Raw genomic sequence first — 22,955 nt, 5'->3', positions numbered from 1 at the left:
TTATCACAATGATTTCTTCCCTACCACATTAATTTCTCCATATTCCATTACAATTTTGTTAGCCTTCCAAAACCTCTTTCAATTTCTGAGTGTCCAAAATTTGCCATTTGGTAAAGGGTTAAAGTGCTTATTGGTATGAAGGATTAATGAAGCTGTACAACAATCTTTTACACATTTAATTTCACCGATTTCTCGATATCTTTTAACCCTGTTTAAACATTTATTCATGATTTTCATGTAATGACGAACACTGTTAAATAGTTTTGTATTAAATATGATATTGCAAGACAATTACAAATGCCATCAATTCTTGACCCTTAACCAAACAGTAACAAGATTTTAGGGGATTGTTAAAGACAACTCTTAAAATGTTTGTGGAAAAAGGAGAAATTGCTTAATTATTTCTAACTTACCAAATCAATTGTTTCATATTCTATAACAATTTAATTAGTCATCTGCAACCTCTTTCAATTTTGGTCAGTCCAAGATATGTTGTTTGAAAAGGGTTAATTATCTCTGTATCCAGTGATGAATCAATTAGTGGTCTGAGTCGAACACAAAAGTCTTTTATCCAGTGTTGAGTCCATTACTGCTCTGACTAAACCCCATAGGTAGTTCATTACTGCAGATCTTTGACTCTTTTAGCAGACAACCAATTTGAAACTTTGCCATAACAATTGTATTTTGCATCTGCAATCTGTTTCAATTTGGGAAGGTCTAAAATTTGTCGTTTAGTAAAGGGTAATGGGTGCAATCAAGCCTCGCAAAAAAAGTTTGCTACTATTACTATTGGTGATTGTTTTGTTTTAAACAGTCTTATTGCACATGTATATTGTAAAGTTTAATTACAACATGGAGAAGGCCAAGATTTTGTATTTTGTAGATCCATAATTGTAAATTACTATGTGTTATTACTATATTTATAGCAAACATGTGCTTGACATTTTTTTAAACAATGAAAATGCTACAACGACCCAGAACACACTCAAATAGACGTTTGAAATCTCAAATTCAGTAATATCATCATGAACTGCTGGGTCGATTTCCATCATACTAGATCTGTTATGAATTTACTCTTGAAAGGACTATTTGTGAGCGATCCAGGCCAAACATGTTCTAACTTCTTCATTATATTGCTTTGATAGATATGTCATGTGAATGTTATTAATTGAATCATTTAATGAATTGACCATGTCTGTAGAGATCTGTAATGAATACACTTCTTGGAAGAAGTACATAAAATGAAATGTTTGTTCGTTTTCATTTAAAGAATTACATTTTGCAAAAAGATAATTATGTAAATATGTGGTCATTGAAATGTCTGTCACAATCCCCTTTGAAAAATAAAGATGGGAAAACAAGATTTTTAGCTTGGCTGTTTTCGGAGAAAACCCGAGGTATTGTCATAGCCAGCTTGTCCTGTCTTCTGTGTTCTTAAACCTTAACATTTGTCACACTTGTGAACATTGCCTCTAAAATCAAAGTGGTTCCGCCTACAACTTTCTGACTTCATATTTAGCTGCACCTTCATGATTTCTACACACCATTCCCATTTTTGGGTAACTAGGTCAAGGTCATTTTGACCTGCACCCACAGCCGAGCCTTGGCACCCGTTATGCGGCGCTCTTGTTGTAATAATGCCCACGTTCAAAAAGGCGGGTATATTGTTTTCTGGATGTCTGTCGGAAGACCAGTTCGTTTCCATTAAAAGAAATCCTCAACAAATTGAATATTATTGACTTTGGGCAGTAGATGGCCTCTAATGAAATTGAGATCAAAGGTCAAGGTCACTATCACAGTGACAAATTGGCTTGATATTATCCATGTCGATAAGCCTTGAACAGTAGATGACCCCTTTTGAAATATGAGTCACTAGGTCAAAGGTCAAGGTCACTATCACAATAAGTGAAAGTAAGCGTGATATATATCCAAAAAAAAAGACGGAAAGGGATAACCCCAAACCTCAATAGCTTAACCCCTTTTCCCTTTTCAGCAATCCAGAGGACAATGAAATCAAAAAGCTAAAAAGGATGACAATGCCAATAAAATCCTGTGCATACCATTGATATAATTAAGTTGAAAACATCGAGTCAAAAGGTGAATCCTGTGTCAAGTCCCTGCTTTGTGGACATAAGTCTCCGACCGCGGAGCTCTTCTTGAATATTATTGGTTTGGAATTTAGATTTTGTAGGGAGGTTGTACGTTGCATGATAGTTATTTGGTTGGGAGAAGGTTGCAGGGAGGTTGGGAGAAGGTTGCAGGGAGGTTGGGAGAAGGTTGCAGGGAGGTTGGGAGAAGGTTGCAGGGAGGTTGGGAGAAGGTTGCAGGGAGGTTGGGAGAAGGTTGCAGGGAGGTTGGGAGAAGGTTGCAGGGAGGTTGAGATTAAGTTAGAATCCGACGTTGGGTCAACGTTGAAAAATGACGACGCAAAAGTTTGCAAAATCAACCACCATCCAACCTTCTCCCAACGTTAGAATCTGACGGTGGTGCAACGTTGGTACAACATCAATTGTTTGCTGGGTATAACAGTATTTTAAACTGAAATATTACATATATTTGAATAGTGAATCCATAATTCACATCAAATATTCATGTGCTGATGATCAAACAAAGACAATATCATTAATTTCTTTGATTTATTTCAATATAATTTTCTCTGTAGAATCTGAAAAGAAAAGAGGCGGCGGGACTGTCTGTTTCCAGAACAAGCAGGTTTCGCCCTGTCCTGTTTTAATGATTTAATTTCCGATTGAATATTTTTGTCAATTCGTCATGATACGTGTGTGCTAGTATAAAAAGATGTTATGTGGTCAAGATTATACTGTGTGTATATTACGCTATTGTAAGCAGCCACACAAAAAGTATGACTGTCGTAATATGACTTAAATATTCTTGAGAACGGCGCCGAAATCCAACAAACAACACAAAACGATTGATCATTACATCATACATCATTAGTGTCTGCTGATTTATTTTACAAACTCCAGCTCCTTCAATATACTTGTATCTGTGTTATCGCAATATACACACTTTTCTATCGGGCACTATCGGTTGGGCCTTGTTTTAAACCGCTTTGTTATTTTGTATGTTAGCATATGTACACAAACTGCATGTTTGCTAAATTTCACTTCTTACAAATTCGTAATTGACGGTTGTATTGTCAGCACGTGTGTGATGTACAAAAATTCTTTCAGACAGTTTAGGATTGTCGCTTTATAATATCAAAATATAATCAAATTGAATTTTATCAGATAAAATCCTCGGGGTATCATAAATACCTGTTATCTGGCGACATTATACACACGGTTGAATTAATGTTTATACCTCTTTAGCAGTTCCTGTCATTCACATAAAATGAAAAGAGCTATATTGGTATAATGGTGTTTTCAATTTTAAAGTCGTTGAGCAACTGTCAAAATCGTGAAATTTAATTACATATATACATACATATTAAATTGAAAAGAAAAGAAACCTTTAGAAATATATTCAAAACGCTCTCTGTGTAGATTGCTTAATTGCAGATAAAATATATTCCATTGCATTGTAGTTCAATGGCCCGTAAAACCAGTTTGAATTCCTTCAATGATTAATAGTAGGGATAATAAAAACTCCAGAAACATTTTCGGAAGTAAAATTTAAATTACCATCAGATAATATTTTATTTACCAGTCTACAGTCGCCTCTACATGACAACAGAACACAACAATGAACAATAATTACTTAAACTGTTGTCAATGCATTGACACGGCTAATGTAAAGCATTGGGGGTTTAAACCGAAACGTCTGTGTAAATATTGCTCTTAAGAAAACATGTGTAGCTTAAAACCCATATTTTCTTCTTACCAGCGAAGAAAAATCATTTTTTTTTATAAACGACCAACACAATGGATCGGTTGTATATATAATATATCTATAAAATGTGTGTATAAGGTATAATTGTAGGAACCTTACAATTAATATTCTCGACGAGTCCTATGACTCTATGTTTGTAAGGACGTTCGGCCGATACAAGTTTGAGCATAGATTGTTCTCTATGTTTGTAAGGACGTTCGGCCGATACAAGTTTGAGCATAGATTGTTCTCTATGTTTGTAAGGACGTTCGGCCGATACAAGTTTGAGCATAGATTGTTCTCTATGTTTGTAAGGACGTTCGGCCGATACAAGTTTGAGCATAGATTGTTCTCTATGTTTGTAAAGACGTTCGGCCGATACAAGTTTGAGCATAGATTGTTCTCTATGTTTGTAAGGACGTTCGGCCGATACAAGTTTGAGCATAGATTGTTCTCTATGTTTGTAAGGACGTTCGGCCGATACAAGTTTGAGCATAGATTGTTCTCTATGTTTGTAAGGACGTTCGGCCGATACAAGTTTGAGCATAGATTGTTCTCTATGTTTGTAAGGACGTTCGGCCGATACAAGTTTGAGCATAGATTGTTCTCTATGTTTGTAAGGACGTTAGGCCGATACAAGTTTGAGCATAGATTGTTGACGAATTTACCTGATAAGCATATATGCAGAAGGAGTATCGTTTAACCCATTTATGCCCAGTGGACTCTCCCACCCTTCTAAGTTGGATCAATTTATTTCAAAAATTAGGGATGTCTAGTAAATTTATTTCTATATTTAGAACAATTCTAACAGAAATTCCTGTAAGCAAACAGCGTAGACCCAGATGAGACGCTGCATTATGCGGCGTCTCATCTGGTTTTACGCTGTTTGCAATGTCCTTTTTTCAGGACGCTAGGCATGAATGGGTTAAGCTTTGTTCGTATCCTATAACACTGGGTCGATACAATAATCTGAGTCGGTTTGCAATTAAATTTACTTTTACTTTCGTTTTCCACTACTGATACATTGAGAGAAGCATAGTGTGTATATTTTATACCATATTCACAGATTTAACAGGACTATATAAAATAAAATCCACAGACGTGAGCAATATATACTGTTATTCAACATATTAGTGAGGACTTAGCCGTGAGTATGTGGTGATAAAATGTCAATGCTATGTGATATGCTATTAGGAAATATCAATGTTTATTTCTGTGTTCAAATTAACTGTTCATTGTGAGCTTTTATTGATTATTATTAAACACGTTTTTGTAACGTTGACACAAATGTTATGTTAAATGTTGTGACCCCATACTATATCACGGCAACCAAAACGATATCTGGGCAACTAAAGAAGCATATTTAAAAGTCCGGTTTGTACTGTTATGCCTTACTTGTAGAACCTTGCGTCCAATATATAATGTGTCTTGTTCTGAGAAAACTGGTCATAATGCATGTGCGTAAAGTGTCGTCCCAGATTAGCCTGTGCAGTCCGAACAGGCTAATCAGGGACGACACTTTCCGCTTTAACTTGATTTTCGGTAAGAAGGGACTTCCTTCAAACTAAAAATACCATTAAAGCGGAAAGTGTCGTCCCTGAATAGCCTTTGCGGACTGCACAGGCTAATCTGGGACGACACTTTACGCACATGAATTAAGCCCAGTTTTCTCAAAACAAGACACATATATACTCTTTCTGAAACTAATGAGTGCATTTATTGAAACAAAAATTTTCTCTTCATCAATGTTATGCTTCTATGTTAATGCAATAATGGGAGCAATTTGTACCATGCATTACGTCGCGTAATACTGACCCACAAGTCGAGAAATTGTTAAACATTATTATATTTGGAAAAAAAAACGTATGTGATAATGTTATATTTAATTCATGTAATAGTACTAGCTAATCATAATCATGTTACGAATGGACATTTAACCTAAAGATAGGAATATTCGTAAAAATGCCGTTTGGCTATGATAACTTACAATTGTTCAGTAACAATTGTATATGGCCTATCTTTGAATTGAGTGGCATCATTCCTATACAAAAAACAAATTGTTGATACAATATACATTACAATGTAAACATAAGAAATATTTGTCTAAAAACAAGTACGATATCAAGACCGGTATAAATCGGCTGAATCACGTGTCCTTATATATGAAAATCGAAAGATCGTTGCATTCGATCGATGCATACGCTGTATACACTTATTTTTTATTTTTCCGATAGGAATGCTTTCGTGTTCGATTTAACGCAGTACATTACAAAGCAACCCCAACAACCCGCCTGGCAGCTAGCCAAAGATAGAACATACACAGCATGTGACTCATTTATCGTCAGTAAATTCGAATACAAGCTATCAGATAGCGTGTGTTTAGCGAATTGCTAAGACAAAGATTAATTAAATGTCTACAATTTCACATAAGGTGAAAAACGTATCGGAATACCATTTTGTTTAAAAATGTAGGTATCGTTTTAATGAGAACGATATAAATCGAAAATCGTGCACATAATGTTTTTTAAATTTAAATAATGACAACTGATCAGTGAAATAATTGCTAATGAGTGCATTCACTGTGACAATGCTACATATTTATTTCAGTTGTAGATAACACAATTTTATTTCGTATTTCCATTGATTAACTACATATATTTTCAGTAAAACAATATAAAGCGGTAAAGCGGGTAGATTATCTGCCGGTTAAATGTCCGTGTACCTGTCGCTCATAATTGAATAATCACTTCTAGACTCGCTTCTAATTATTGAATAATCGCTTCAGAATTCGCTCATAATTATTCAATAATCGTTTCAGGAAGTATTTTGCAACTTCGTGCGTTATATGTTCGAGAACTGCAAGGCACTTTGAAGACGGGTTTTCATCAGATGATGTACTTGTGAAATAACACTGGTTTCAATGACAACACTGGGCGAGGTCTTTTCCGATCGCGAAAGCGCCAACTGGCTAAAGGCATGGATTGCAATAGATATTGCAAGAACTGGAATTCGGATATTTGTGAATGAAGAGATTCAGAACTTACAGACACGCATTTTACAAAAAGTTCGAAAAAAGTTAAACCTTCAAACGGATGCTGTTTGTGCTGTGTGCTGCACTTCAAATTTATTAAAATGCCCAACTCAAGGCCTTTGCAGAAGAAAATGGATTCAAAACTGCAACACCATGCATAATACTCCTGAAAAGCAACCGCGACCATGCCCTATGCAAATATGCGATGACATAAAAGACGAAATTGTAGGAGAACACCGACACGGTCGTCCCTCCTGGAAGAATACATCAGCGGAGCGATGGGCCAATAATCATTGGGAAATTGCAAAATGTTTCATGCCTCCAGATGGATATGACAAGATAACGTCAATCGATGACACGGATTTCAATGGCATTCTCAGCATTTTATTAAACTGCAAAATGTTTGAAAGCAAGTTTTCATTTGGAATAACACCACCGAACACATCGCAGCAATGCCTTCTCAATCAGGTAAAATATGTTATCATATGCCTTTAAAAAAGATTGATATTATGCATATAGCTTTAGGAATCGTGGTTATATTTTGTTAAAATTTGAATCGTTTGTAAAACGTTACTTTTAGCAATGTAGTGTTATGTCTTCATGTTATGTAGTGTACGTATAATTGTCATGATTGTCGTTGTATGCCGTCTTCATAAAAATGTAATGTATCGGTTATTGTAAGAATTGTTGAAATATGTCGCTTAAGTAGACTTTTCATGTAGACGTAAATGTATTTTGCTCTTTCATATAACAGCCAAAATTGTAACTGTATGAAAGACTTATATTGTACAGGTAACTGCAGGAATTGTATTTTTGTGCCGGTAAAATATTAGTGTAAAGTAAGTGTTACTACAATAATTATAGTTCTTGTAATATTGGCGTTTAAAAATCTGCAATGTACACGATACCGTATTTTTCAGTTTCACTCCATTTAAACAAAATGTGTGTGTAAAAGAAATATGTCGCTTAAGTGGACTGGTCTTGTAGACCTACTTGTGTTGAACACGTGCATTTAAAAGTCAACATTGTAACTGTATTATTGACTTGTATTGTACAATTTCCTTTTCTTTGTAGGTCCATTTGCATTTTAACAATTAACTGCAGAAATCGTAGTTCTGCCAGTAAAATATACTCTTTTAGCAAACGTTACTGCAAGAATGAATTATAATTCTAGTAATTATTGCATTTAAACAGACTGGAATACATACCGTAGTTTTCAGTTTCACTATACAGTAGACTCTGCCAATACCGGACTCTCTGAATACCGGAACTCCTCCGATTCCGGACGGTCGGGCCAGTCCCGTATTTTCTCCTTCTATTTCTTTGTTAAAAAATGTTGAATAAACCGAACTCTCTGAAAACCGGAAACCGGACGGGTATCTCCGTAAATTTGGTCATCTTCAACGTAAAATACATTGAGTTTACCGGACGGTCTAAATTCTCAAGATGCCCGAGGCTTGAAAATAACAATACCTAGTCAGCACAGTGAGTGCGGTGTCACACATTTTGCTCGCGCAATTATCGATTATCGGATTAAACATACCATAAAGGTGTCAAGTCGTTACCGCGCTATGGGAGTCCGATTAAGTAATGTAAAACAAACTGTGAATGTCTATAATAGACGTGCGGTAACACCAAAAAGTGATTGACTTAATCACTTTGGGATTAATCAAAACAAGTCGGTATGGATTTTTTTTGTTGCTTTTAATCGATTAAAAACACATTTTTTAAAGAATGCAATTAACATCATCAGTACCTGCGTACAGTAATCACATGGTACATGTAAATGTATATGGTTTGTTTTATTTTTATGTGATTCTGTACACAATGCATACCATGTATATTTCGGCAATATGCATACTCTTGGTAAACCGGAACTCTCTGAAAACCGGACGATCAGGCCGGTCCCGAGACCGTCTGGTTTACAGAGAGTCTATTGTATTAAATAAATTGTGCGTGTAAAATATATATATTTTTAATCTAAAATATATTAACAATAATAACTATTTACTTGCTGATATGCACATAAACTTCTTTTGAAGTGAAAATGGAGTAATTCTTTGAATCTTTTCAACAATCCCAATATTGTTTCAGGCGCGCGATGTTTGCAGACATGTTCGCCACTTAACTACCTATAAGGTTACAGATGTAAAACTTCAGGAAATTTTTACCACACTAACATCTCTGCTGAGTGACTCGACATATTTGGCACAGCAGACAGATGCACAAGCAGCGGTCCATGAATTAACACAGGTGATGCTTATTATTCATAAGTATGTTGATTAAAATACTTTGTCAATGAAAACGTTACTCACTATTCTAGCTTAAAATATGGTTTGTGATAGCTAATTTGTATATATTTAGGTTGTCTTCTAACGAATGTTCTCCTTTTGATACAGCTACAAAACGACACTTTAATGATTTCTCTTGCGGAAAAAGTTCGCCATCTGCAAGAGGCATTGAGACATGTTAATCATGTGACTGAAGAGTCAGTGAACGAGCTAAACTCATGCAAAGATCAGTGCAAGCTTGAGTTAGAGGAATGCACGCAAAGGTGTATGAAATTACTTAAGGAAACCAGCGAAAAAGCTGACCAATCGAATTATGATCAAGCGTTGGCAGGTAGGAATTATGAGCAATTTATTTCCGTATATGTACGTGATGACTGTATTTGACAATACACACATTCACATGTAGATACAAAGTATGATCTGATCGACAGCCCATAAAAATGAAATTTTAGAATACACATGCTCTAAGTTGATCGACCATAATCTTTGTTATCGTATTTATCGTACTTATACTGTTATTTAGTAACAGTGTTGGGGCGCTATCAGCTTATGTCAATACACTTATATAGTGCACTCAACCACTGATCATAAAGCTGATATAAAGTAAAGCAGACATTTATAAGCCATTTGTGGATTTCATGATAGATCTGTACACAAGGAAAACAGCTCTTGAGAAGGGCCACTTTCTCTAAAGAAGGCTTTGCTTTTAACGATAAATTAAACTATTTTCAGATCTAAAAGAACGTTTGGTGAACCATTATAAAAAAACGGTCGCCCATGTGCCAGTCAATCCGTTGATGCCAGCTCATGTCAAACCATTGACGGACATTTATGTTAAACCAAAACTACACAAACTAGAAAGAGAGATAGATAATACTCAAAGAAAAGTTGAAATTTGCTCATACAAAGATGTTTTCTACAAAGGCAAAACATTCGCCACACAAATATTTCTACAAGGTGAAGCTGGCACGGGTAAAACAACGTTTGCTGCAAAGTTAGTACTCGATTGGTGTAATACATCGCCGTCGATTATCGACGTTTATCCCAACGTGGAAACTCTGCGAGAATTTGTTTGTGTATTTCACCTGAGGTTGACAGATTTGCAAGATGAACGTAAAGTACTTAAAATGATTAAAAACCACATAATAAATATGATTTATGAAGAAGAAGAGCTCAACGATGCCTATTCGCTTTTACGAACAATCCTTAAAAAAGAAAAATGTCTAGTTATAGAGGACGGAATGGACGAATGGTCAGATAAAATGGGTCAAGTGGCTTACCCTGTAATGATAAATTGCCAGCACCAATGGACTGTCTTCATTACAACAAGACCGTGGAAGTTGACAGACGAACGTATTAGAAACGTGGACATAGATTTGCTCTTAGAATTGAATGGTGTAGTAAATCCGTATTTACTTAGTCATAAAATATTGGGATTCTTTGAAAATAATCTACTATATATTGAAAATCAGGAATTCAAACGATACATCAGAAACAACAAACTGGATGAAGTCATACTATCGCCGATGTTGCTAGCACTGTGTGTGTGCTTGTGGAAAGATAATACGTACAAGATAGGGTCGTCTTGTGATATATATGCTACTATGCTAGACAGCTTATTTAAGAAAGTACATAACAACGTCGACTATTTTGAAACGCCTCCCTTTCGATGCTTTTTGAACACAAAATATATCAAACTACATATTGAAGATGTGAATGCTCTGTCACGGGCAGCCTTTTATTTGTTGTTCGCACGCGAAAAGGAAAATAGCCTGGTGTTTAGCGATAGAGAACTATTGAACTATATTTCTAATGAACAAACACTTTTTGCACTGAAGGCTGGTATTTTGTCCGAACGAAAAACTTCTTCATTGACACACACGTACTCTTTTATCCACAAGAGTGTGCAAGAATTCTTTGCTGCTTACTTTATCGCTGGTAATATATCCGTGATAAATTATCAGATCCTACCAGAGTATCTTATCAGATATCCCAATCCTTATGCTGATTTGTCTCAGGTATTCAAGTTTGTGTGTGGAATGAACACCGACGCGGGGTATGAACTATCGTGTTTGATAGATAGGCATTGTCCTTTACCCGCACCAAGACTTCTGCAGGACATTGTCGTCGCTGGTTATAAAGAGGCCCAGACTAACATGGTGGTAGACTGTGGGCTAAGATTGAGTCATTTTAACTTTGTAGATCAAGAGGAGACTGTCGATGGCGCTTTAGCTCGCATCTTTATGAGGAACATTCATAACGTTCGCTCGCTTTCAGCTTTTTGTTATATATCTCCTGAAATTGTGGACATCATTAGCGACGCATTTCATCTGTCCGCAGAAATTCTTACCCACTTGACTATTTATGTTGATGTGGATGTTGAAGATTGTCAAACTCTAGACTTGTCGTCGTGTCACAATTTAGAATCGATAAGTATTACGGGAAACGTTTTTCTAGTTCCGAGTAAGCAATATGTGCTTCAAACACTAAAATACCTGAACTTACATTGTTTCTGTGAGTGTTTGGACTTATCCAATTGCCATAGTCTAGAAACATTATCACTTGGTGAACACGTGACGCTAATGCCCGATAGGTTATGTGAACTTACAAAACTAAAAAAAATAACAATACATTGCAACTGTGATTTTGTAGACCTGTCTGTGTGCTCTAAGTTAGAAGCTGTGGAGATAAAAGGAACAATAACTGTAATACTTAATGCTCCATGTTGTTTTCGGCATTTAAAACACATTGCACTTACATGCTCGGTAGACAATCTGGATTTGACATCTTGTCGGAATTTAGAAACAGTCTTTCTCCGAGGAAATGTAACATTGTGTCAAACTGCACTTCTTGGATTGGACGATCTGCAAAGAATTTCATTACTGTGTAATTGTGATGGCATTGTCCTGTCCTCATGTCGTAATCTTCAATATATAGTAATTGTGGGAGATGTATCAATTTTACCAAATCAATTTCAAGAGCTAACGTATTTAAAGCATCTTATGTTATGTTGTAATAGTGATATGTTGGACCTATCGTACTGCAGACGACTTGAAGCTGTATTTATCAAAGGAAACGTAACTCTGTTCCCAAATTCATTCACTGGGTGTTCGAACTTACAGCGGATTAAATTACTTTGTAACTGTTCGAAATTAGACTTATCTTCATGTGTCAACCTAGAAACTATATATATTTCCGGAAAAGTGAATGTATTACCAAACAGTATGCACAATTTAAATAAGCTTAAAAAACTAAAACTTGTATGCGATTGTGAAAGGCTGGACTTGATCGATTGTTATTGTCTTGAAACTGTAGATATCAGAGGAGATGTAACATTGCTACCAAACGCAATTGATGCGTTAACAAACTTGAAGAGGATAAAGTTAATGTGCAAATGTGACGGATTGGATTTGTCTTCATGTTCAAAGCTCGAGGCCATATTTATCAAAGGTGAAGTGTCATTGTTACCACATGCATTGGTTAACCTGCATCATTTACGTCGACTCTCATTAAATTGTAAATCCGATGGGTTAGCTTTGCCATCGTGTTACTCCCTAAGAACAATATATTTAGATGGAGAAGTAACACTGGAACGGGGTACAGTGCTTGACCTTTTAGAACTTAAAAATCTTACACTACGTTGCAGATGTGATATGCTAGATTTGGCACGGTGTCCAAATTTGGAAACATTAGATGTCAGCGGTAAGGTAAACTTGGTTGCAGGGTCAATAGTTAATCAACAACATTTGAAATACCTGTCACTTCGTTGCAACTGTGACGAGCTGATATTTCCATTGTTAGGCAGTATGAAAACAAGTTTAATACGCGGAAAAACGAACCATCAGTAAAATCGTGAATGGAGATATAATTGTAAAGTATTTAATAGCATTTAACAGTACCATGCATGACAATATCGAAAGAGCTCAGCTTCGATGTTTATATATGTAACCCATTACTGACATGTCTTTACCAAGAAACCTACCGACGCGTTGTTGATAAAATCATTTGTAAAGCGAAAGGGAAAAATGAATTGAATTAACGCTGTAAGAAATGTGTTTAGTTTAAAAATATAATACGGAACTTAATATTAAAATGACATATCATATATCTTGTTCATGATTAAGGCCATCTTAAATTATATCTTTATCCTTTGTTTTATGTTTAATGTCAAATTGGGAAAATTTGAAGTAGCGCTATTATTTTGTTTTTCTTATTGATACATATATTGGGAAACAATATAATACATGTACAATCCATTTTTTGGATTGATAAATTAATTTCAGTATACCAAAATTTCTGGGAAATTCATATGTAATTGATTTTGTTTTAAAATAAGGTTACAGTTGTTACACTGTTTTGTCGGGACACTTTCAAAAATAATAGCTCAAGTGATTTTACTTTGCATTCACGTGAGAAGCTTTCTTGTATTGTGTAGTTATACAGTAAATTGATTTTTGGCGAGATGTGTCTTCAGAACTCTCTTCAAAAATATTGAAGACACTGAAACACTGTGTAAGTCGTATATTGGAATATTGTTTGTATATTTGTAAAATGATTCACTTGTGTGTAAAGATATATGTGCAAGTTGTTATAAGTTTGGCATTTATTTGATTGCATCTGTGTGACCAAATATTCGATTCTAATGTATTGGATTTGGATCTATATAATATGGCTCAAGTACCCAAACTTGTAAATATACTGTGTCATTCAATAAGCTGAGGACGTTTAATTGCGTTCGTCTTCGTTGTATAAAACATGATATCAAGCGTGTAAATGACTTTGAATTGTTTGACTTGTTATATAACAATATCCTTTCTAATTGAATTTTTGCTATTATTGTTCTTTATTTACCATATGTTTAATGCATTTTACCCAAAAATCATATTGCTGTATTTAATTTATTGAACCATTCATATCTGCAATTATGTTCTTACATATGCAATATCTTCAAAGCATTACTAGTAAGATATTATGTCTAGGATAATGGCAAGTGAATTGCTTTTTGGTACTGGTGTTTTAATATGTGTATGTCAGTAATTTCACATGTGCGAGGGCTGTCTGGAAATTGTGGTCACAGATTTATTTCCTAACCATGTACTATATTTAACTATTTTATTTATTGTATTTATTTTAAAGAAAAACACAGTGCCTTGAGCATAAACACGTGTGACGCATAATAAAATTAAACACTTAATACCCATGCATAAATACCGATACTCTAAATGCTCTATATAGTTAACTGAAATGTTTGTGTTACATGTTGCCGCTTTATTTGCGTAACTGTAAAATGTGTGTTCATACTCACCAAAAGTGATTAAAACGTCCTTTCACTGATCCAATCGCCATATTTGTTGTACCCAGGGTGTTTTAATTCTATGATTGTCGGAATTAGTTTTCCATTCATAATTTAATCAATGGGTTTATATTGTAGTTATTAATTACAAGCAATATAAGTATTGATTGTTATTAAATAATGACATATTAGAAGTGGAATCATCAGTCGTCATAGAAAAACATTAATGTCAAATTTGCTCTTTTAGCCTGTCTTAAATAATAATTGTTCATACGACCAATTTTATCTCTCTTAGTGTTAAAGGAAAACGAATTCAGCAACACATTTGAAATGTTGATACTTAATCAATAAACTATAATTTGTTACTACCATACCAATAGTGTTAAGTTGCTCGTCAATTAACTAATAAAACTAAACTGCATATGGAAAATATAATACATAAACTTGATGTGCCCCATGCATCACCACCGTCTGTTCGCCAGGGTAATGGAAATAACGTTTCCTTGCGATGGTCTGTTTTGACAAGCAATAATTCATAAATCATGTAAGTCTAAATTTATTGATTTTTATGATATAACAATGTATGTGAATGAAATTGCTGGACAATATGTTTAATATTGTTGAATTACAATATGTATTGCTCACATCCATGGATATTATATTGTGTTCCAGTTATATCTGTGTATATGATATTACAGATACAAATTATGATTCTTTCATGTGTCACTAGTGGACAACGAAAGCGTAAACACATTAAATTACTTCATGTCGCACTTGTTCTAGAAAGATTCGCGGTGAAAGTAAAAAACAGGCATGCACCTTCATGTAAAAATGTGCAATAATAATATTCTAACCTGGATTAAAAGTGGAATAACTTAGGAACACATGTCTATTGATAGATGTTCAATTTATGTCGATTCAACCATACCATATGCCGACAATGTTATGTATTATGTTTGTCAAAATAAAATAGGTCGTCAAATGTTATCGTTTAAGGAAACTTTAAAGAAAAAAATAAAACATTGCCAACTTATATCATATTAACGTTATAGTGACTATTTCAAACGCTGTTACAGATTAATCACCATCTACGGCAAAATAACACAAAAGTATTATTACTGAATGTTTACAAAATGATTCCTTTATTAAAGGAACATTTTAAAGTTATCTTAAAACCGAGCAACTGTTCGCCAAACTTACGTTGTTACCGTTACTTTGATGGAACTCAAATTAGCAAGCACTGTAATTTGAAAATAATAATTCGACTCTCAATACATGTCAAAACCTGAATTAAACTCCGTCTTTGATAGAGTTTGCTGCAAGACTTAAAATCCAAACGACTCTTAAAACTGCATCTAAATATTAACAATCCATTTCGTTTATATTCCGCGTACAAAAAACGGGTTTCTTCGATGGCAGATTGAAAATATTAGGTTATATAAATTTCTCTCTTGGTAATGTTTCTAGAGTTTCATTTAGATGGAATTGATCTTCCCAACAATAAAACAATATGCACAGAAATATAAAACATATTTCTTTACATTTTTTTATTTTGAGGTATGTGTATATGTATGTTTGATTGCATGATTTCGACCATATGCTCAACGACTTGGCAATTGAAAACATCATTATACCAATAAAGCTCTGTTCGCTACACGTGAATAATGCGAAGGACACCATATGTTTGATAATTAATGATACCATGTGTAAAATTGATAATAATATTTAATGTGATAACTTGCAGAGCTAGTAACGTACGTACAACGTTTTCTATTTCGGACACGATACTCGTAGGACTAAGACACTTATAAGAAATATGTTTCTTACACTACACATTCGGTGCAAAGACACTATCAGGAAGAAGTTTCTTACCTCACACAAGTGGGGCCAAAAGGCCATGTGAGAAGGAGCTTTCTTACATCCCCCTCGTAGGTATAAGACATTATCATAAAGGGGTGTCTTAAATCACACACAAGGGGCACAGACACTATCAGTAAGAGGTTTCTTACATCAAACACGTGCGAAATATACAACCGTGGGAAAAATACAACCGTATATCAAGCATTTTGAAGAGGTACAATCAAGAAGAAATATAATTAATTTTTTTACATATTTTACTATACACAAAATGTGTTGAACGGTTTTACACAAGATCCAACCCATAGCCAATTGTGTAAGTGATCAAAGTATGTTATTTGCGATTATGTAGATTAACGTGTATTGAAGGTGTGGAGTTGTCAAATAAATCCGCATACATAAATGACTCACAATGTACCATTGCCAATCTTGTTGTGATGTGTGTTGGATATGGTCGCCGTTTTCAACAGTCATATCACGGCAGTCAATTGGTGTGTTCCCTTTTACAACAATATAATATACGTACAATAAAATCTAAACAGGATCGATATAATATGGCTCAAGTACCCAAACTTGTATATATACTGTGTCATTCAATAAGCTGAGGACGTTTAATTGCGTTCGTCTTCGTTGTATAAAACATGATATCAAGCGTGTAAATGACTTTGAATTGTTTGACTTGTTATATAACAATATCCTTTCTAATTGAATATTGTCATTGTTCTTGTTATTTTAAATAGGTTATTTAATTTATTTTTGCTATTATTGTTCTTTATTTACCATATGTTTAATGCATTTTACCCAAAAATCATATTGCTGTATTTAATTTATTGAACCATTCATATCTGCAATTAAGTTCTTACATATGCAATATCTTCAAAGCATTACTAGTAAGATATTATGTCTAGGATAATGGCAAGTGAATTGCTTTTTGGTACTGGTGTTTTAATATGTGTATGTCAGTAATTCACATGTGCGAGGGCTGTCTGGAAATGATGGTCACAGATTTATTTCCTAACCATGTACTATATTTAACTATTTTATTTATTGTATTTATTTTAAAGAAAAACACAGTGCCTTGAACATAAACACGTGTGACGCATAATAAAATTAAACACTTAATACCCATGCATAAATAACGATACTCTAAATGCTCTATATAGTTAACTGAAATGTTTGTGTTACATGTTGCCGCTTTATTTGCGTAACTGTAAAATGTGTGTTCATACTCACCAAAAGTGATTAAAACGTCTTTTCACTGATCCAATCGCCATATTTGTTGTACCCAGGGTGTTTTAATTCTATGATTGCCGGAATTAGTTTTCCATTCATAATTTAATCAATGGGTTTATATTGTAGTTATTAATTACAAGCAATATAAGTATTGATTGTTATTAAATAATGACATATTTGAAGTGGAATCATCAGTCGTCATAGAAAAACATTAATGTCAAATTTGCTCTTTTAACCTGTCTTAAATAATAATTGTTCAGACGACCAATTTTATCTCTCTTAGTGTTAAAGGAAAACGAATTCAGCAACACATTTGAAATGTTGATACTTAATCAATAAACTATAATTTGTTACTACCATACCAATAGTGTTAAGTTGCTCGTCAATTAACTAGTAAAACTAAACTGCATATGGAAAATATAATACAAAAACTCGATGTGCTCCATGCATCACCACCGTCTGTTCGCCAGGGTAATGGAAATAACGTTTCCTTGCGATGGTCTGTTTTGACAAGCAATAATTCATAAATCATGTAAGTCTAAATTTATTGATTTTTATGATATAACAATGTATGTGAATGAAATTGCTGGACAATATGTCACTATAAGGAAGAAGTTTCTTACCTCACACAAGTGGGGCCAAAAGGCCATGTGAGAAGGAGCTTTCTTACATCCCACTCGTAGGTATAAGACATTATCATAAAGGGGTGTCTTAAATCACACACAAGGGGCACAGACACTATCAGTAAGAGGTTTCTTACATCAAACACGTGCGAAAAATACAACCGTGGGAAAAATACAACCGTATATCAAGCATTTTGAAGAGGTACAATCAAGAAGAAATATAATTTATTTTATTTACATATTTTACTAAACACAAAATGTGATGAACGGTTTTACACAAGATTCAACCCATAGCCAATTGTGTAAGTGATCAAAGTATGTTATTTGCGATTATGTAGATTAACGTGTATTGAGGGTGTGGAGTTGTCAAATAAATCCGCATACATAAATGACAATCTTGTTGTGATGTGTGTTGGATATGGTCGCCGTTTTCAACAGTCATATCACGGCAGTCAATTGGTGTGTTCCCTTTTACAACAATATAATATACGTACATTAAAATCTAAACAAATAACCTCCATTTACACTATTACAAACGAATAATCAAAAAGTTACAAAACGACGCTCTTAATGAATGAACATGTTCAATGATCTTTTCAGACTTCCATCCTTTTAAATGGAATCGTTAAAACTTGACCAAACCTGCTTGTTCTGGAAACAGACAGCTCCACCGCCTCGTTTCGTTTGAGATTCCTAAAGAGAATCCATCAAAGTAATTAGTTAAATTGTCTGTATAGCATCATCAGCACAAAAGGTCGATGTGTATTATAGGGTCTTTATTCCATATTTCGATCATTCGTTTTTTGTTGAAATACTGTTTAGAATCGTCGGTTTGGAGCGGTATGGATTGATCTGCAGTGATGTGGATTGTGAATGGTCATAATTTCATGTAGGAGTAGATACTAGTTTTGAACAAAATTGATGAAACAGTCCATTTGATTTAACCTGGACAAATCTCATTTGACTTATTCAAAGCATCACATGTACAAAGACCAACGTGGAATAAAAATGATTATGCGTAAAAAATATTTACGTATAAATGTTTTGATAACGGTATGGGGTGTTGCTTATGTATATTGCACTGATATTAAGCCATATCGACTGATTGCAATAAGTTTAATTAAGGTGAATGTCAAATTAATGGGTTCATGGATAAAATTTGATCCTACATAAAAACAAGGGCTGTTTGTAAAACATGCATGCCCCCCATATGGGCTGTCCGTTGTAGTGGCAGCCATTGTGTGAATACGTTTTTTGTCACTGTGACCTTGACCTTTGACCTGAAAATCAATAGGGGTCATCTGTGAGTCACTATCAATGTACCTATGAAGTGTCATGATCCTAGGCAAAAGCGTTCTTGAGTTATCATCCGAAAATCATTTCACTATTTCGGGTCACCGTGACCTTGACCTTCGACCTTGTGACCTCAAAATCAATAGGGGTCATCTGCGAGTCATGATCAATCTACCTGTGAAGTCTCATGATCCTAGGCATATGCGTTCTTGAGTTATCATCCGAAAACTATTTTACTATTTCGGGTCACCGTGACCTTGACCTTTGACCTAGTGACCTCAAAATCAATAGGGGTCATCTGCGAATCATGATCAATCTACCCATGAAGTTTCATGATCCTTAGCGTATGCATTCTTGAGTCATCACCTGGAAGCCATTTTACTATTTCGGGTCACCGTAACCTTGACCTTTGACCTCAAAATCAATAGGGGTCATCTGCGAGTCATGATCAATCTACCCATGAAGTTTTATGATTCTAGGCGTATGCGTTCTTGAGTTATCATTCAAAAACCATTTTGCTATTTCGGGTCACCGTGACCTTGACCTTTGACCTAGTGACCTCAAAATCAATAGGGGTCATCTGCGAGTCATGATCAATGTAACTATGAAGTTTCATGATCCTAGGCCCAAGCGTTCTTGAGTTATCGTCTGACAACCACCTGGTGGACGGACCGACCGACAGACCGACCGACATGAGTAAAGCAATATACACCCTCTTCTTCGAAGGGGGGCATAATAAGTGAACGAATATTCATGTGGCAACAGAAGACGTTGCAAACCTTGTAAGGACAGACGCTATACCACTTGGCGTATGTATACATCATTATGATTATATTTTTAGTTTGTAAAAATCCAACGATTGAATGAATCGAATCATGAACGGTGGTGCTAGAAAAAAATGGCATTTTATTTCGCTGTGTACTTCCGGCCGGACGGACACCGACATTTCGAGGCATAATGCAAACATTGAAATGATGGTCCACCGCTCTATTAATGTCTCCAAGACACACACAGGCTGGGTTCGTGGTGATTGCCCATTTGGCGTGGTCTTTGGTCTCTTCGAAATAATAATAATGATGACGATGATGATGATGATGATGATGATGATGATGATGATGATGATGATGATGATGATGATGATGATGATGATCATTACTATAATAATAATAATAATAATAATGATAATAATAATAATAATAATAATAATAATAATAATAATAATAATAATAATAATAATTACTCTTCCTTTTTATTTAAAGTATTATATAACAACAATAATATTTTATCTTGTTAAAAAATATTGATAAATAATGGTTATTGGCAATGGTAAAGCGGGTGTTACCTTAAGGGTGGTGCTGATTTGCTAATAACGATATAATAATGTTAAAGTTTGTGGTGGTTGTCATGGTAGTGGTAGTGATGCTAATGCTGATGATGGTGATAGTTATAACGATTATAGTGGTAAATGTTACACCTTGAACGTTCCAGTACAGTTCGAACACATCTTGCTTTCCCTTCTCTGCCAGGTTTCTACATACATAGAGTCCCGAAACTCAGATGCAAGCAGGTCCGCGTACAGATCTATGTAAAATATTATCAATATTTAATTTTGCATGTAAACGTTCACTTGCTTAATACTTAACAGTGATGTTTTAAAGACAGATATTACAATAAAGGCATAACAATATCATATAAGCGACGTAAATGTGTTTTCAAGCCTCCCAAAACAGAGCAACATACCAATACATGCGTGTACACGCGCATGTGTTATTATGTGCAAATTAAAACATGTAGTTAGAGTAAACATAACTATTTAACAATATTCTGAATTGATTGTTGCAGTATTTAACTTAGTTGTGGCTGTTTAATAGCATGTGTCTGGCATCAGGTAGTAAACCATAGATTGATATCATAGATAATATAATAAAACACAATGTTAAACATTTCGAAAACATAATTATTTCAGTTAACATTTACCGTGACCCCATTTGCCGGACTTAGCAAATGACTGAAATTGCACGTTCTCCCACGAATATAACGTTGTTTCGCTCTTGCCTTGTACGGTAGCATTATCTAAAGCAGCAGCCATCTTAGGGTACTTATCAGCAAATGTTGCTGGCATGCTTTTGTCGTAAATTACCGGGTGGTTGTACATCAGTTGCATGCCTGTCAACACAATTTCATTTATAAATACCATCTTTAATGAACTGAACGTTATTTTTGACAACGACATATCGAAGGATATTCAAAATAACATACAATCCATAAATTGAATTGATAATTTGCCTGATATAAAGACTTAATTTCAGCTAAACTTTTACGTTTCTCAAAAGAGCACACAACTTTTAGCGTTGTCGTTACAATTTATGAAATATTTATGAAATTTATTATAAAGTACACCAAGACAGAACTAATTCGTGTGTGCGTGTGCTGTTGTTTTCTCTTTGCTTTATGATCGGATCATCTTACCTATTTCATCTTAGTATTGTGTTGCGATAGATACACACAGGAATGTTTGTCCAAAACTCGATTTTTCGTTTGGCCATTTGTAACAATTGGACTGCGTTGGTGGAAAAAGAGGCTTGCTTTGAACAAACCAAAACCCTGACGTTAGATCGAAGCTTACCACTCCTGTAAACAATGTTTATGGAACGCAGGCCATTATTTATTAAGTCGATTTAATTATATTTTATTTTAATGGCCTGGCTAACCTTTCAATGAGATCAATAACAAATAATGCCTGTCAAATCAGCATTTCACAGATTCAAGAAAGCACCTTAAAAATATCATCAGTTACCACTAAAATTTAATAAATTAACAGATAACAAAATGTCAATACTAGCTGATGTCATAGTATGGTAACCGTAAGGAGAGGTCAACAGCCATTCATACTTGCAATCCATCATTTCGTGTCATGAACACCCAAACTAACTCTTGCAAACTTCTGATGTGGTTCTTCACAACTTGAATAACTCAGAATCGTTACTACACATCAAGATATAATATATGTACAATTTAGTATAGAAACGGCTTATACTATGAACACATGGTAACGTCAATGGTACACTGGAAATGACCGATGTGTACACAACGATTTTAAACGGTCAACACATACTTAACTACATCATGGCAACCTTTTCACGAATGAAACAAATACAACTAGAGATTACCATACATTTCTTACTTTAGCAGTTAACACAAGTTTTACATCCCAATCTGTTGGAGATCTGTTACATGTTTTGTAATTCTACTGGAACTGATTGTATCAATTTATTCTCTGCCTAATTTGTAAATAACAACTTTTTACAAACCTTCTGTGTGACCATAATTACTGTAAGTCTTTTTCGAATTCGGTGGTTCGTCATTGTACACTGCATACATGAACTTCTCTTCAGAGGCCCCGTGATACTGGAAGCAAAATAAATAGTAATTAATAATCATAGGCTAAGGACAACACTTTGATTTTTTGTTTTACTGGAATCCCTAGCCTACTTTTCGACCGA

The 22,955-nt window shown here is 34.7% G+C and overlaps 2 protein-coding genes across 4 annotated transcripts; one reads left to right on the top strand and one right to left on the bottom strand.

Moving 5' to 3' along the window:
* Nucleotides 1–4,767: 4,767 nt before the first annotated feature.
* On the top strand, nucleotides 4,768–14,487 carry LOC127838637 (uncharacterized). 2 transcript variants are annotated; one of them, XM_052366490.1, is made up of 5 exons: nucleotides 4,768–4,978; nucleotides 6,650–7,330; nucleotides 8,957–9,115; nucleotides 9,262–9,484; nucleotides 9,886–14,487. In XM_052366490.1, exons 2-5 carry the CDS (start codon nucleotides 6,752–6,754, stop codon nucleotides 12,999–13,001), a joined length of 4,077 nt encoding a protein of 1,358 aa, XP_052222450.1. In that variant the 5' UTR covers nucleotides 4,768–4,978; nucleotides 6,650–6,751; the 3' UTR covers nucleotides 13,002–14,487. The 2 variants fall into 2 exon arrangements, with proteins under 2 accessions (XP_052222450.1, XP_052222451.1); XM_052366491.1 differs by lacking the exon at nucleotides 4,768–4,978 and adding an exon at nucleotides 6,189–6,299.
* A 4,088-nt stretch (nucleotides 14,488–18,575) lies between these two features.
* LOC127838650 (plancitoxin-1-like) lies at nucleotides 18,576–22,955 on the bottom strand. 2 transcript variants are annotated; one of them, XM_052366509.1, is made up of 4 exons: nucleotides 22,764–22,955; nucleotides 21,430–21,618; nucleotides 20,927–21,033; nucleotides 18,576–18,852 (listed from the first exon to the last, which is right to left on the bottom strand). In XM_052366509.1, the coding sequence occupies exons 1-4, from the start codon at nucleotides 22,891–22,893 to the stop codon at nucleotides 18,772–18,774; spliced, it is 507 nt and encodes a 168-aa protein (XP_052222469.1). In that variant the 5' UTR covers nucleotides 22,894–22,955; the 3' UTR covers nucleotides 18,576–18,771. The 2 variants fall into 2 exon arrangements, 1 of the variants encoding a protein (XP_052222469.1); XR_008029895.1 differs by lacking the exon at nucleotides 18,576–18,852 and adding an exon at nucleotides 21,922–22,083 and having other exon boundaries at nucleotides 20,864–21,033.

The sequence above is a fragment of the Dreissena polymorpha genome, chromosome 7, assembly GCF_020536995.1.
Source record: "Dreissena polymorpha isolate Duluth1 chromosome 7, UMN_Dpol_1.0, whole genome shotgun sequence".
Classification (NCBI taxonomy): Eukaryota; Metazoa; Mollusca; class Bivalvia; order Myida; family Dreissenidae; genus Dreissena; species Dreissena polymorpha.
This window is presented reverse-complemented; position numbering and strand designations above follow the sequence as displayed.

Excerpts from the sequence above, each read along its gene's own strand:
- LOC127838637 (XM_052366490.1), top strand. The coding sequence starts at position 6,752 with ATGACAACACTGGGCGAGGTCTTTTCCGATCGCGAAAGCGCCAACTGG. Across the intron at positions 9,116-9,261 it reads CGGTCCATGAATTAACACAG|CTACAAAACGACACTTTAAT; the intron begins GTGATGCTTATT and ends CTTTTGATACAG. Across the intron at positions 9,485-9,885 it reads TTATGATCAAGCGTTGGCAG|ATCTAAAAGAACGTTTGGTG; the intron begins GTAGGAATTATG and ends AACTATTTTCAG.
- LOC127838650 (XM_052366509.1), bottom strand. The coding sequence starts at position 22,893 with ATGATTATTAATTACTATTTATTTTGCTTCCAGTATCACGGGGCCTCT. Across the intron at positions 21,619-22,763 it reads TAATTATGGTCACACAGAAG|GCATGCAACTGATGTACAAC; the intron begins GTTTGTAAAAAG and ends TTGTGTTGACAG. Across the intron at positions 21,034-21,429 it reads GTCCGGCAAATGGGGTCACG|ATCTGTACGCGGACCTGCTT; the intron begins GTAAATGTTAAC and ends TATTTTACATAG.